The following is a 15,075-nucleotide window of genomic DNA, read 5'->3' on the forward strand; positions in this document are numbered from 1 at the left end:
TCCAGTACTTTTGTCCTCTCTCCATAGCTCCAGTTTGCTTGGGCTGAATCTGGCATTAAATGTTAGCTTTCTGTTGCTGTTAGCTGCTGTGGTTTTCATGACCTCATTGCATTGGGCAATGTGTCGAACTTTTAGATGGTGAATTAGATTTGCTGAGTTAAAGTCCTTGGTTGTATTCCTTCCCCTTGAAATTTCGTTGGAGTGTATGTTGCAACTTGCATTGCTTTTGTCTTGCTTGGACAGCTTTTAATGCACCTATACCAATGATTCTCAACTTTACAAGTAGACATCGACCTAATTAGGAGCTGCTGATTTGACTTTACATTAAAATTTAAATGGCTGGGAATTGGCCATTGAAATCATGCTAACCTTGTGTGACACAACAGGACGCACAGAATGAAATGGAATTTTTGCTTTGAAGCTGCAGCCACAGTACAACATATCTGCACAGTTATGTGACACACTTTACCGTCCTACTAACTTGTTACCACAGCAAACAAGTATAATCCATTTGATTCTGTAGGAGTCAAATTACCACAGCAAATACAGCAATGGCCATTACTCTCTTCATTTAAGTTCTGCGTTTGCACAATATCCATGTGCATTTAGCTTCAGGCAAGTGCACTGCTTTAACGGATAATTTTGGGACATAAAATTGTAATGAAAGGTCCCCCCAGATGAGCCAAACATCTAATGAAGTCTGTTACTGTAATTAATTGCCAGATAATGGAAAACGCGTTCAGCATGATGATATTTTTTCTGGTTAAAGGTGCTTATTGTGTGCTCAGACTAAACATGATGCAAAAGTCAATGCAAAGACTTGATGGGCGACACAAATTTATGAGTTATCAATGACGCAAATATGCAAAATTCACATCTTTCGTGTATTCACATGAGAATTCACAACCATATTTGCTCGAGTCTGCAAGGTGAAAATTCACTTTGTATTTGATGTAAACACAACTCAACTGACAGAAAGGTAGAATAACGTCGAATAAGCACATATTCTAAAGGGTCTTCATTTCACGCGGCCAAAAATCCTTGATTATGTGGACTAAAATCCTTGATTCCGCAGGCTAAAATCCTTGATTATGTGATTAAATATGCAGGGTTTTCATGTCATTTTATGCGGTGAAATTGCAGGAAGTTGCGAAGTATGTGAATAGTTGTGAAAAGAGGTGAAATATGCGGGAACTGGAAAAAGGTGATTCTTCTCCCACACCCTGTTACTAGGCTACTACTGAATGAAAAAGACCAATTTTAAAGATATCCTATGATAAACAGGCATACTAGAAGCAAGCTACATCACAGAAAGTGCTGGTAATGTTTAATTTATTTTATTTTATCAACTTAAGCATGGCTTAAACATTCCTCAATCACAAATTTGTCAAAAATAAAACATGCTTCCTGCTGAGGTATAAATTGCGATAGAACCCTGTTCAGTGCAATATCATCTTTTCTCTCTCCTGTGGGCGCCGTTCTTCCATTAGCTCGTTGTTGTGTTGTGTTGTCTTGTGTTGTGAATGCGTGAGCTGATGATGTCGGGCCGGGCGTCACATATAAATTAACATCAGAACTCCATTTATTTATTTTAGTTATATTTTTCTTATTTTATGCGGAAAAATGCAGAAATTGTGAAATCAAGCGAGACCTGCATATTTTGCATATTTTCCATGGGAATTTGCGATTATTGCGGGGATTATGCACCCTTTTGGAAAATAACTGACCCCCGCATAATCAGCGACATTTGGGTGATTTATGCGGGAATTCATGCAATCGCATAATTGCGTTTTTCTGGAGGTTCTAGTATTTTTACTAATTAACATATTGTGCCATCACCAGTTGCTACATACCTCAAGCACAGAAACCAGAGTAACAACATCTGCAACATACTGATCTTTGCCGCTGACTACAAAACGGTGCTGTCGATTTGACTGCATCTGTCGCCATGGTAACCAAGCTGATATTACTCACAATCTGAGGGAATACCTCATAATGACACAGCTCACAAAGAGTGTTGTGTTGAGTGTAGTAAAAATAGAATGGATTGGATGTAAGTCATCTCTATTAGCATGAGACCTTCACTCACTAACACAGGTAGTGCAGGCACACACACACACACACCATCATCATCATAAATGCCTGCATGGGTTGCCATGGAGACCATGCTCCTTGGAACAGAGAGAGAGAGGGAACACGTTTGAGAGAGAGAGAGAGAGAGAGAGGGAGAGGGAGAGGGAGAGGGAGAGAGAGAGAGAGAGAGAGAGAGAGAGAGAGAGTGTGTGAGGGTAAGTGATTTTTGCATAGAGGAGTCTTCAAACATTGCTGATGCTTTCATGCCCTGTCAGATGTTTTTGCCTGAAACACACAGTCTGTTGTATTGTAATGTCGACAGAATGACAATGAGGTTTCACATCAAAACGCTGTTGCATGAGCTGCACGCACTGGAATATGCTCTATGATGTTTGATGCATGTCATTTGCTCGACATGTGAAAAACATGGATCCAGCAAAACGGATACAACCTGTTTTCTACGGGATATACATAACAATAAAGCAAATATGTTACACCTACATGTGTTTCCATTCTAATTTCCACATGAATAGACAGCGTGTTGAACAGGTTAGATTTGATGAAAAACTGGGTCATTTCAGCAGCAAGTAATGGGGCAAAGAAAAATAATAAAATAAAATAACACACACATAAACATAACACGGATGACAAAATAAAATAAAACAAAATAAAATAAAATAGAGAGCAAATAAAGTAGAGCAAATGTATGGTGGTAAATTTAACATCACTGACAAAATAATAAATAAATTAAATTAAATTAAATTAAATAAGTAGAGCAAATGTATGGTGGTAAACATGACACGCCTGACAAAATAAAATTAAAAAAAAAAAAAAAAAAAACATATAAATCAAATGTATAATATCAATGTCTTTAAATACACATATTACAGAACTGGGCAGATGGTTAGACTGGATTCTGTGCTATCTTGGGTAATATGAAGGCTTCATGGAATTGGACAAAAAAACATCTTTGTTTAAACCAAAAGATAATATCTGTATACATCAGCACTCTATAATGCTTTAATGCTTTTACTGAGCATATACTTCATCCATCAATAACGCATCACTCAACATAAGCAATATATCTGAAATTCTATGTCAAATTCATGGCCACAGATGAAACAGTGGTGATAATTCATTTCTAGTGTTTCAATGCCTGGAAGTCATAAATCACAAGAAAAACCCCTTCGAGGTCTTGGTTTCATCTGTGCTCCTGTATTAACATGACAATACACACATGCTGCTCAGTGCCTCCCCTGACAGATCAACACACACATGTAAATGCACACACACACCCGCACTTCTCAAAAAATGCACACATAAATAAATGATAAGGATTAGAATAACATTGTCCCTTGATCAAAGTGATTTATACTCTTTTAGAGAAAGCAGGGGGAGCATGGAGAGATGAGTGAATGAGTGAGGGGAGGGGAAAATGACAGTAGAGGAAAAGGAAGGATGGGTGGAGGGGGGAAAAAACCCTCCATGTCCACTAATGACATCTCCATCGTTCTCTTGGGAGTTGGATAGCCACCTTATGAGAACACATCCCTCCACAGCACACAATTAAACTCCCTCCCTTTTCCATCCCTCCCTCTTCTAAAAAGAACATCACTGCTCCTGGGATATGGAAGATATCCTATCTGTGACAATGTATCAACTTTATAGCTGAAATGTTACAGCTAAAATGAAATGAAAAATGACTTTTCACCTTGTCAGCTATACAGCCATGTAGCAATAAAGCCAAACATGTGTTTTTTGTGGTAACACTATCACAGAAGGTAAAAATATTATCCGGCATATTGTTTTCACTCTAGTAATGTAACAAATTGCCCAAAAGATGGAAAGACAGAAAGTGGCCCAAATGGCAAAATCTGGTTCATTTACACTACATTCCTGTTACATTTATTAATGTACATTGTCCATTTTAAAGTAATGAATTTGTAAACTTGACACTGAAAGTGAATATTATCATTTTTTGTAAATGTGCCAGTGCCAACCAAAAAAGCTAGTTTTAATTGTTAAAGCTGCACCAGATGACCACTAGGGGGCAGCGAGAACATTTTGCATTTGTAAACACACAAAGCCATTCCCTACCAATGGCAGATCACAGAAATTAAACTTTTTTTCTCTTTTCTTTTCTTTCTTTCTTTTTTTTTTTTTTTAAATGGAATTGAGGGGTACATTTTACTCTGCAATTCTCCTCTTGGACTGAGCTTCAAATTAAAAGTGTGGTGAAGCTGCAGACTTTCAGCTACAAGGTAAGCTTTGAATGAACTTTCTCTGTCCAGCTCTTGCTCCACTGATCTGAAATTTGAATACGATTATGTGCAGAATGTGCAGTTTAAGAGAAGCTTTGAGTGAAGATACTGTTGGGCTGCTACAGAAATTTAGAAAACCAGGGAACAACCAGGCTGGCTGGAGATGATGAAATATTTATCTCAGAATTCTGAGAAAGGTTTTCATAAAAAAAAATCTGCTATTTTTCTGAATTAATGAGATAATTACCTGGGGAACAATTTTCTCTGAAATACGAGAAAATAGGATTGATTTTTTCCCCCCATTATTATTATTATTATTTTTTTTTTTTCAGAATTGTGAGATTCACAATTCTGTCACAAAGGGGCCATTTTACTGCAAAAAAGCTGAAATCTTAAGCTGAAAGTCATGAACTGTGACGTTAAAATTGTAAGAAAATTTTATAAACACAAAAATTGGGCAACATCAGTAAATGGTAGCAAACTGATCTGTAATATGATGATAGATTTCTGATGGCATAGATTAAGTCTTTCCTTAACATCTAATTGCATTTAGTCAGTATCGGTGGATGTTGGCTTCATGATGATTACCCATTGGAGGTTTTCCCAACCTTTACATGACAACACTGCCCACTCCTTTAATCTTTGCAGAAAATGGCAGCAGATGACCTTGAACAGCCTCGATGAGCAGAGTGTCTCGCGGGAAGACGAACGACCTTCACTCTCCAGTAAGACTGCACATTATTGGCTGGTGGGCAAAGGAAGCGCACCCACTGAGGAAATTTACTATCAGGGATCTTACTGAGGGGAGTGAGAGGGAGGGCATGTGACACACACACACACACTCCTCTCACCACCTGCTCTCTATGCCTTAGGGTTAAGTTATAATGCTGCCATGCTTTCACCATGGAGTCTTGTGCCAAAATTCACACTGGTTATTACACACACACTCACACGCTACTCACACAAATACAATACTCTGTAAATTAAAACAAATAAAGGGTCTTGTGGGAGCCTCACTTGATTTTCTGTCCTTCTCTTATGGTTCCATACATTACCCACTGTGTGGTGGTATCGGGAAATAGACACAAACCAAATACAAATCCCATTTGCATACAATAGATGAGAGCTATCAGAATTGTACATATATTTGACCATCACAATAACATTTAATAAGAACAATTTAAAAAAAGAATTTAGAATTTCAATACAAATGGATGGAGTTTACACCATCTCATCTGTCCTCTGTCTTGTAAATACATTTTCTGAAGATTAGGAAACTGTTACAATAAAGAGCTTTCTTTGTGTCGAGTCTAGATGTGAACCTGCTGGTTCACAAGGATTTTTTTATTTATTTGTTTATTTTTGGTAATTTTTAAATAACATATTGCTCCACCTTTATCTTTCTTATATGTGACTTCACTGTATATTGTCAGTGTGCACTGTGCACCTTTTGTGTTTGTTATGATACTGCTGTTATGGCCAGGACTTCCATACATGTGCTACAGTAGCCTCCATGTAGCATTTTAACATCAGAAAGTCATGTTGGGACATTACAGTTACCACAAACAGAGGATTGCCTGCCTCTGCCTGTCTGTACACTGTGTGAACCACCAGGCTGGATTTGGTAGAAACCCCCCTTAACTGCTTTATGGCACAAAACAGGAAGAGGGCTTTCAGAGCTTCTGGCAAACAACAAAGAACAAGCACCTGAAATCTTTTGGAATAGAATGTGGATCGGGCCACATATTTTTGTCCAAACTCGACTCAAGCCTGAGATTTTGCTTGTCCTCCATCGCTAGGTTACATTTACCACCTGAAATAGCCTCTGTGTTGCATTCAATGTTGTCATGTAAACTCCAGCACCATACAGGGAAGTTCCCTAACAGACAGCAGGTCCATCATTTTTATTTATTTTACACAAGTGTTCCTCAGTTTTTGTCTGAACCTGTATATCCACAATAATTTGGAAGCCATTAGGGTTGTCAAAAGGACCATTCCAATGCTTCTTTCCAACATCATCTTGAAATCTGTACTGTTTTCTCTAAATAAAAAATATGTCAATAGGTTAAATTACTCTTACAGCTTAACATTACTGCTTTCACTTTTGGGAGTGTAACCCGAAGTACAAATTGCTGGCTAAGCATGTTAGGTTATGCAGAGCCTCCCTGAACAGTTTGTCAAAAAAGATATATATATATATATATATATATATATATATATATACACACACATATATTGCTTATGAACATGGAAAGGCCAATGATGTCAGCAGACCAACACACAAACAATGCTACAAAGTGCTGATCAAGGGGACCAACACATCAAAGTTGACAAAGCACCTTAAGGACCTTCACCATGATCTACATCAAGAGTTTGGAGAGGCTGGTGAAAGCTCCATTTTTAACATCACTGAGGCATTAAATATTTGCCTTTAAAATGTGTGTTATCCAGCATAGTGCCATTTTGATTTAGCTAACCTACCTAAAACCATCAGGTCTGCCTGTTGAGTTGAGTCTAAATTGGAAAAATAGTATTCACTAGTAAATAGAGTGACAACACACAGCCCCTCTATATTAAATACGCAAACACAAATAGACTACTTTTACTTCTAATACCCCTTAATATACCGTCACTTTTGCAGCGTGGTACTGATGGTATTGAATATTGATATTTTTCTGGGTATATGTCAAAGATAGAAGAAACCATATCCATATCAAAATCATATCCAAAGACTAGTGTCCCTTTAAACTGACAGTTCAGTAAACCTACATCTAATATTTTATCTCACTGAACAAATAATATCTCGTCTCTTTCTCAAACTCAAATTTTCCCCACAAATTTACTCAATTTTGTAAGACTTGGATGCAAATGATAATAGCTATAGGGGACTTCATTGCCATAATGTAGGATAATAAATCCATAACCTAGCTGTGAATCAATTTAGAGTATTTCAGACATAACACAACAATAGTTCATGCCTGTAAACATTTTACAGCATTTGCTTTTGTATATTTTAGCTCATGTCTTCACAATCAAAATACTATACTAATAAATCAAAATACAGTGACTGATTAAGCAGCTATTAGCAATATCAACAGTCCATCAGCCTCACTTTCAAGGACACGGACTGGCCAAATGGACTGGAACAGGACAACAGGACTGGAATGGTCCATTATGATTAGCTGGGATTATCTGAGTATGCAGGTGGGACTGTTTCAGTGTTTGTGTGTGTGTGTGTGTATGGGTATGTGTGTGTGTGTACATGAAAAACTTATTTGGTAGAATTCAATTACTGAAGCAAATAGCCCCAAAATGAGGTACTGTCACTGTGGGGCCGGTTTATTGGAAATCCCATAGACAAACCATTATCCTTGATGTTTATCAGTGTCCAATTACCATAGATTAGCATATATTTGCATAAATTACGAGGTTAAATGGCATAATGTGAGATGAGCATCCTCCTAACAGATGCGTGGGGCCTGGAAAAGCTTTGTGTACATGTTGGCAGAACTGGTTAGCCGCGTATCACAGCAGGGATTTTATGAGGACAACACAAAAAGCAGGAGCCCATAAGGACATGGAGACAAAAATAGGAATCTTCATTAGAACTTAATGAGTTACGCATCAAAACTTTAGTTGAAAACCAAAGTGAAATGTCATCTCTGCTTAACTCTTTACTCTGTACGAAAGGAGGTTGAAGGTTTTGGAGTCCAGAATAGGATCCAAGCCAGTCCACACGCAGTGCAAGGAAATGCATGCAGCAATATGCCAGTCTTTCATAAATCAAGGAATTGATTTTAATAGCATTTAAGAATTTGATTGATTGTTAATGATAGCTGATTAATAAATGGTTGAGTTATTATATGGATATAGGCTCTTTTTTGTACTTTTTCCATCTGTTTTTCAGTAATGCAGGGTCCTTCATGATTTTCTGCATTCTAACAATTTCCAGTGAATTCAATTACAGTGAAATTAAACTATTATTCATTTTGAAGATCCTTGAAGACCCTCTGAAAGACCCCAGACCCCATTTGAAAACCACTGTACTAGAGGGTCTTGTGAGTGAACACACTTTTGATTCAGTACAGCTGCTCCAACACACAAACCATTCATGTTCATGTGAACTTGGGACTCCACCACCCACTCCAACATCACCTCACTGTTTTTAACTTTTTTTCCTCACAACTTAAAACATTAGCACTGATAACAAAAGAAAAAAAAAAAGCACACACACACACACTCACGTTTTAATACTGACTGTGAATTTTGTTAAAATATGTTAAGATAAGTGAAGAGGGAGATGGTAGAGTTGAGAGTGAAATGACTTGAACAGCTGTACAGGGACAGTTACACAAACTTGTCTCACACACTTATGAACAAAGACAAGCCTTGCTCGCCCTCTCTCACTTGCTACACACCAACCAATCACATTCATCACCATCAAAACTGCTGTTTTTAGCCTTAGGACATATTAAATTTCAAATGATGCACACACATATGCAAAATGATTCTCCTCTCTCTCTCTCTCACACACACACACACACACACAGGGTCTTACTGCGATACGGAGCAGGGTGGCCTTGACAGCGGCCCATCGGTCCAGTCGTCTGTCGATGACCAAGATGAAGCCCACTCCACTTGATGCAACACTGCAGAGGGAGACACACACACTGTTATCACCAGGGTAACCACTTGTAAATATGTGTGTGTGTGCATCAGATTTATTGCCCAGTTTGCGTGGTGTTGAGTTTATCATATATTCAAGTGAACATGAACGCCATACCAAGTCCCACAATCCAGCCTGGTAAATCAGGATTGTGGATATAGCAGGAATTGAAAGAACAAGTTGTGATGTTTCAAAATGTCAGCTCACAGAGTTTTCTGTGACTGATGATAAGTTTGTTCTGATAATTCCCCAGTGAGCCACAGGTAAAAAATTAAAACATAAAGTCTATCTAAATCCATGTAAAGTATGCTTTGTTTTCAGCTGTGCTTGTTTTAAGTGCTTGTCAAAGGTGCCTGAACGCAGCTTCAATCCAGCCTCATGCTAAACACAGGAAGCCTGACGTCCGTCCAGGTTCCAAAGGGTTAACAGAAGAGTGAGAAACCCAAGCTTGTTGATTAAAGCTAGCCTTCATGTCATTAGCTTAGTAAGTTAATCAGCTTATCAAGCTAATGACAGCAACCTTTCTGTGTCCACATTAAAAAGAACATGAATGCAGTGCTATTTTTTTCCATCAACCAGGAAGTGGGAGCTTCTGAATTATCCCATGAATCTGATGAGGACATGAACGCAGCATAAGTCTGGGTCTATAATGTGGGGCCACAGTATGGGGCCACAGCATTTCAAAATGTATGACCTAATGTGTCACCATCTGGGGGTCCATATCACCTGTCAACCAATCAGTGTGTCCAGTGCTGTGATGTCTTATGCTCTGGATTTTCTCTTGATAAACAAAATGTCTTTACATTTCATTATAGCTTTGGGCAATAAAGGTTCATTTTGTTTAGTTTTTGTCTCGTTTTCATCCGAGAAAAAGTGCCGTTGACAAAAACCGACAAATTTACAAGGGCAAACTTGATATTTACTTGTCTGAAAGGTTGAGAAATCCTTACAAGTATGTAAAACAGACAGGGGAAAAAAATTGAATGATGAAATATTTTGGATTAGTGGCTGTGGATTCAGTGTCAGTGGTGTCTTCTCACACAAGTACAGAAGTGCTAATGTACTGGTATTTGTATTTGTGCGTGTTTGTGTGCATGTGTGTGTGTGTGTGTGCAGAAAGCATTTGTCATCAGTTTGTCTATGTCATGATTTGTGAGAGACCCTTTTGATTACCATGGCAACCCTGGCTCTGTGTTTGTGTGTGTGTATGTGTGTCTCTGTGTGTGTGTGTGCGTGCATGCAAACATTTATGGCCATTCATTCCACAGGCACCGCCATATGTTGAAACCTCATTAAGCACTATGTGTGAGTGTGTGTGTCTGTGTGTGTTTGTGTGTGTGTGTACATCTCCTGAAAAGGTCCTGCTGGACAAATTGACTTTATTAAGCAAATTAATCTCAACAACACAGTCACACACACTGTACATTTTTAGAACTTATGCATTTAAAATCAGCCAATTGGAGCCAAGAATGCGAAATGTTGCAGAACAATACACACACACACACACACACACACGCACACACACGCACACACATGCACACGCACGTACGCACAGTAGAGACAACATACCACTGAGGTGCTCCATCTGGGCATCAATATTAGCCAATTGTCAAATCATCACAAACACATTCATTCACACAAACACACACACACACACACACAAACACACTACCAAATAAGAAAATGCATGCTCTATACTACCCAGAGAAAGCTGTGACTGTAAATCCTTAATCCATTCCTACTGGAAAAAACATTCACACCACATGAATCAAGCTGGCCCAATCCCCAAGATCTTTCTTATTCCAGGGACAAAAACCAAGAAAAAAAAAGAAAAACTAAAACACGTCCTTAATATTCCATCGCTACCATTAGGAAACATGCCATTTTTCATGATTTTTTCCTTATTCCAATGCTGCCGTCACTCCATTTTCATGCCCGCGCTCACAATCATCTGTTTGGAGATGGAGATAGGTGAGCGTTCGAATCCTTAAAGAGCATCTCCCTCCTCCTTGTCCTTCACCACCACCCGCCTCCCATCCCCAACCAGTCAGAGCCAAGCCCTGTATCTTGCTGTTTGCCAACGGCCAATCAGAGCTCAGGAAGCAGGTGACTGGCAGCTGGGTGTGCATGGCTGGTGTGTGAGGAAAGGGAGGGGGCAGGGAGGCGGGATATGCAAGGTGATGAGCTGGAGGGGAGAAAAAAAACCTGATACACTGAAGCACCGCCATGACATGATTGTATACACACACACACACACACACACACACACACACACACAATTGAGAGTGCGGTGCTCAGCGCTGAAGGAGAGGTGAAAGAAAAGGAGAGGAGGGGAGAGGGAGGAAGGACAGGACAGAAGGAGGGGGGAGAGAAGAAGAAAATAAAGGAGGAGAGAAGAGAAAGGGTGATGAAATAGCAGATAAGGAGGAAAATTATATGTTTTTGTTTTTATTTGAGGAGTTCACTATTTAATTTTTTGTTTTTTGCTCAGACAACATCCTGATTCTTACTTATAGAAAAATCAGAAAATGAATGAAATGAAATGAATGATCAACGTGAGTTTCTGAAGGTGGATATCAGTACTGGACTGAAGCCACTGATAGAAATTTTATGCTGATATCAAGAATGTTTATATTTGCCCATTTACATGCCAAAGTTGACAAAATAAATAAATAAAATCAAAAAAACAAAACAAAAACACAACAAAAAAAAAAACATAAAAATAAAATAAAAATAAAATACTTAGTGTTTGGTCCAAAATTGTATTTCCTCTGAAACCAGTGAAATTCTCCATTGAAACCCAGAAAAATCTAACTAAAGCATGTTGATGCACACCAATGTGGCATTTGGTCATTATGTCTCATTAATGTCAACTCGGGTTAAGGGCTTCCCATTGACAGCCAATGTAATATTGATCAGCTTCACAATAAATAAGTAATCAAACAGTCATACTGACCCAAGAAGAGACAAAAATTAAAAAAGAGAGAAAATACAGAAGAGAACAATAAAGCAAAGATATAGTACAAATGCATCTACATTCAAAAAAGCTCACAGCATAATAAATAAATAAATAAAATAAATAAAATAAATAAAATAAATAAAATAAAATAAATACTCCACAACTCATAGCAATAAAAATTACATAAAATAAAAAACACTGGATAATTTGTCATTCGGTGACAAAGTTTAGAGATATTGGACAAGATATTGAAGTAGAAATGATTTTCTCCTTCAGAAAAAACAGCATATATTACTACTACTCCAAACAGCACACAATATACTACCACTGTCATCACGTATGGGAAAATTTAAAAAACTCATTTTTAGGTGGAAATCAATATCTTTTTATACATTGCACGCACCTTTGGCTTTGGATATTTGGGACAGATGAATTTAAGAGTACAGGTTTGTATCAAAAGAAAATTTCATCTACAATGGACAACAAAGGCAACTACTGTAGATGTGACTATGAGGCTGCAGTATTTTCCTTTATTTTCTCTTTCTTAAAACCCGTCTTTCTCTGGTCTTTCCTTCTCTGGATTCCAAAGAGAAAGGAAAGAGAAGATCCATTTCTTTGGCACAAAGGAAAGGATGTTCGCACCAAGTGGGACAACTGGGACAAAACCAGTCAGAATACTGGGAATGTGCTGACATCTGTTGGTTTTAGATGGCATTACACCACAAATTTGTTTGGCTTAAATCCATCCAATGAACAGCTGGTCTGCTGTGGAAGCAGGTGTATGTGTGTGTGTGTGTGTGTGAGTGTGTGAGAAAGAGAGAGAGAGAGAGAGAGAGACAGAGAGAGAGACAGAGCAAGACTGACCTTGGGACATTGGTCAGGTAGTTGAAGACATTTTGGACCTCCTCCTCATCCAGCTCGCTGAAATCAGGGAATTCTGGGAAGATGATGATGGGGCTGCCATTCGCCCCGCGGCCCCCTGGGAAAACAGAGGTCAGGGTGAGATCATGGAAAGGTCAAAGGTGACTGAAACAGATAACATCCACACATTTTTGTATTTCACAATACTACATGATAATATTTTTTCAGCATGTTCAGCCGATGGAATATTTTGTGTTCATTAAGGTCAATACTCTGGTTGTGCTATTCTGGTCTAAAACAGAGGATTTCCAAACTTTTTCATGTTCTGGATGAGCTGGAGGGGAGAAAAAAACAACAACTTGGACCCCCGAGGTGACCCTCATTAAGCCCCAAACCCCCACTTGAAGTGATTTTGACCACAAGACTCTGATATAAACATATATTTTGGTTTGTGTTAATTCTGAAATTCAAAGAGGTGAGACATGTAATGTATTAAAATGTAATGTTAAAATAATCACACATTCATATTTTGAAGTCATAGCGATGTCTCACACTTTGAAACCTGAGCAAATTCACTTATTGTTTTAAAAACACTGCAAAAACTGTGATTTGCAAAAAATGCCAAAACAAATGCCATAAAAAATTAGAGAGAAAAAATTAGGAAAAAATCTGTTTGGAAATGACAAGAAAACTATATTTAGTGATGCTGGATTAGATTTCTTGTGTTTAAATGCTTTGAAAGGCGTTTACTCTAGTCCTCTTTTGCTGAGGGCCCCCTAGAAGACTCAAGGACCCCTAGGGTCTCTGGACCCCACTTTGAAAACCACAAGACTAAGGAAACAGATAATGCAGTAGATTTCCAAAATGGTATGACATCAGCTGCTCCCTTTTTTGATTGGGTCTCATCCCTGATGCATGAATGCTGCACTACACTGCTGAGGCTAAAAGTAAAAGCATCTCACCCAGAACGAGGAGAAAAAAAAATGTGAGGTCAAGTGAATGGATTAAAGCTGGACTCTGTGTCTCTCACTGTAATCCCATTTTCCAAACAGAGGTGAGGTGACTGAGAGCTTTGACAGTATTTCATGGACACTAATGTCTTTGATATTACAAAATAGCAATGTCAGGGATTAGCATGGATGAGTTCTGTTTAACATGAGCAGGTAGTCTGCTCTATTGTATCTATTTCTATCATTTTATCCCTTATTGTGCTGCCTTGTCTGGTTTTACTCTGATCACGCCTTGACTTCTCCAGAGAGAATGACATGAGGCTAATTTCTTCCTGGTGGAGGGAGTCTGTCATTCTGCCCATTTTCAAGTCATCAAAACACAACAGTGCTGCTGCTTTTAGGATGTGGACAACTTTATTACAGTGATGGAATGCTGGTGTGAAGAAAGTTTGAAATCTATGAGAGTTATATCATAATGGAGTGAATGAAAACTAATGGCTGGATAAAATGGAGGAAAAATGATATCACAGTTATAATATATGACTGCTTGCTTTGGAGAAAGATTGAAGATGAAGATATTACACTAAATATGTAAACTCTTTGGTATGGCCCTTTTAAAGTAAATTGCTATATCACAAAAAGCAACAGTGTAGCCAGTGTGTGTGTGATGTTATGGAACAGTTGGTGCGAGTTCAACTAGGAGGCCAATCGTTTTGCTAAAACATCCTTCCAAACATGCTCTTCCTTTTATGAGGCACAGCTGATCCTCTTAACAGCAGTTTCACTCCCAAGCTTTTTGAATACAGTTTGGCAGGTAAACACAAAAAATGACTGATTATATGGATCAGCCCAGGGGTTTTCAACTTTTTTGACACATCTAGAACCCGGACTCAAATCTATGACACCCAGGGGCCCACGGGCAGGCTTTAATTTGGATTTTTTCAAACCCCCTGAATAAAATTCCCTTTTTTTCAAAAGTAATAAAAAAAACTGCTGCAATTGCTGCATTTTGTCTCCATTCAAAAGCACAGAATGAAAAAAAACTAAACCTAAATTTAAATATAAAAAATAAATAAAATAAAATATTAAATTAGTCACAAAATACAAATAAAGAAAACATAAAAAGAAAAAAGGGACAAAAAGAAGCAAAGTAAAATAAATAAATAAAAATAATCAGTAAACATAACAACATGAAAACAGTAAAAATAATTTTGACAAAATATATAAAATATTTAAAAATATCAGACTTTATTGTGTTTCTTGGAGGGAAAAAAAGCATCTCCATAGACCAAAGTCAGTACTTTT

At 38.0% G+C, this 15,075-nt stretch overlaps 1 protein-coding gene across 2 annotated transcripts in view; it reads right to left on the minus strand.

Moving 5' to 3' along the window:
- Window positions 1-15,075, minus strand: part of mcf2la (mcf.2 cell line derived transforming sequence-like a) — an 82,828-nt gene that overhangs the window by 27,311 nt on the left and 40,442 nt on the right. For both annotated transcript variants that reach the window (XM_030068847.1, XM_030068837.1), the window contains exons 3-4: window positions 12,824-12,938; window positions 8,893-8,983 (exon numbers count right to left, since the gene is read on the minus strand). In XM_030068847.1, the coding sequence (XP_029924707.1) occupies window positions 8,893-8,983; window positions 12,824-12,938 (206 nt within the window). The remainder of the gene's footprint in view (window positions 1-8,892; window positions 8,984-12,823; window positions 12,939-15,075) is intronic.

The sequence above is a fragment of the Myripristis murdjan genome, chromosome 2, assembly GCF_902150065.1.
Source record: "Myripristis murdjan chromosome 2, fMyrMur1.1, whole genome shotgun sequence".
NCBI lineage: Eukaryota > Metazoa > Chordata > Actinopteri > Holocentriformes > Holocentridae > Myripristis > Myripristis murdjan.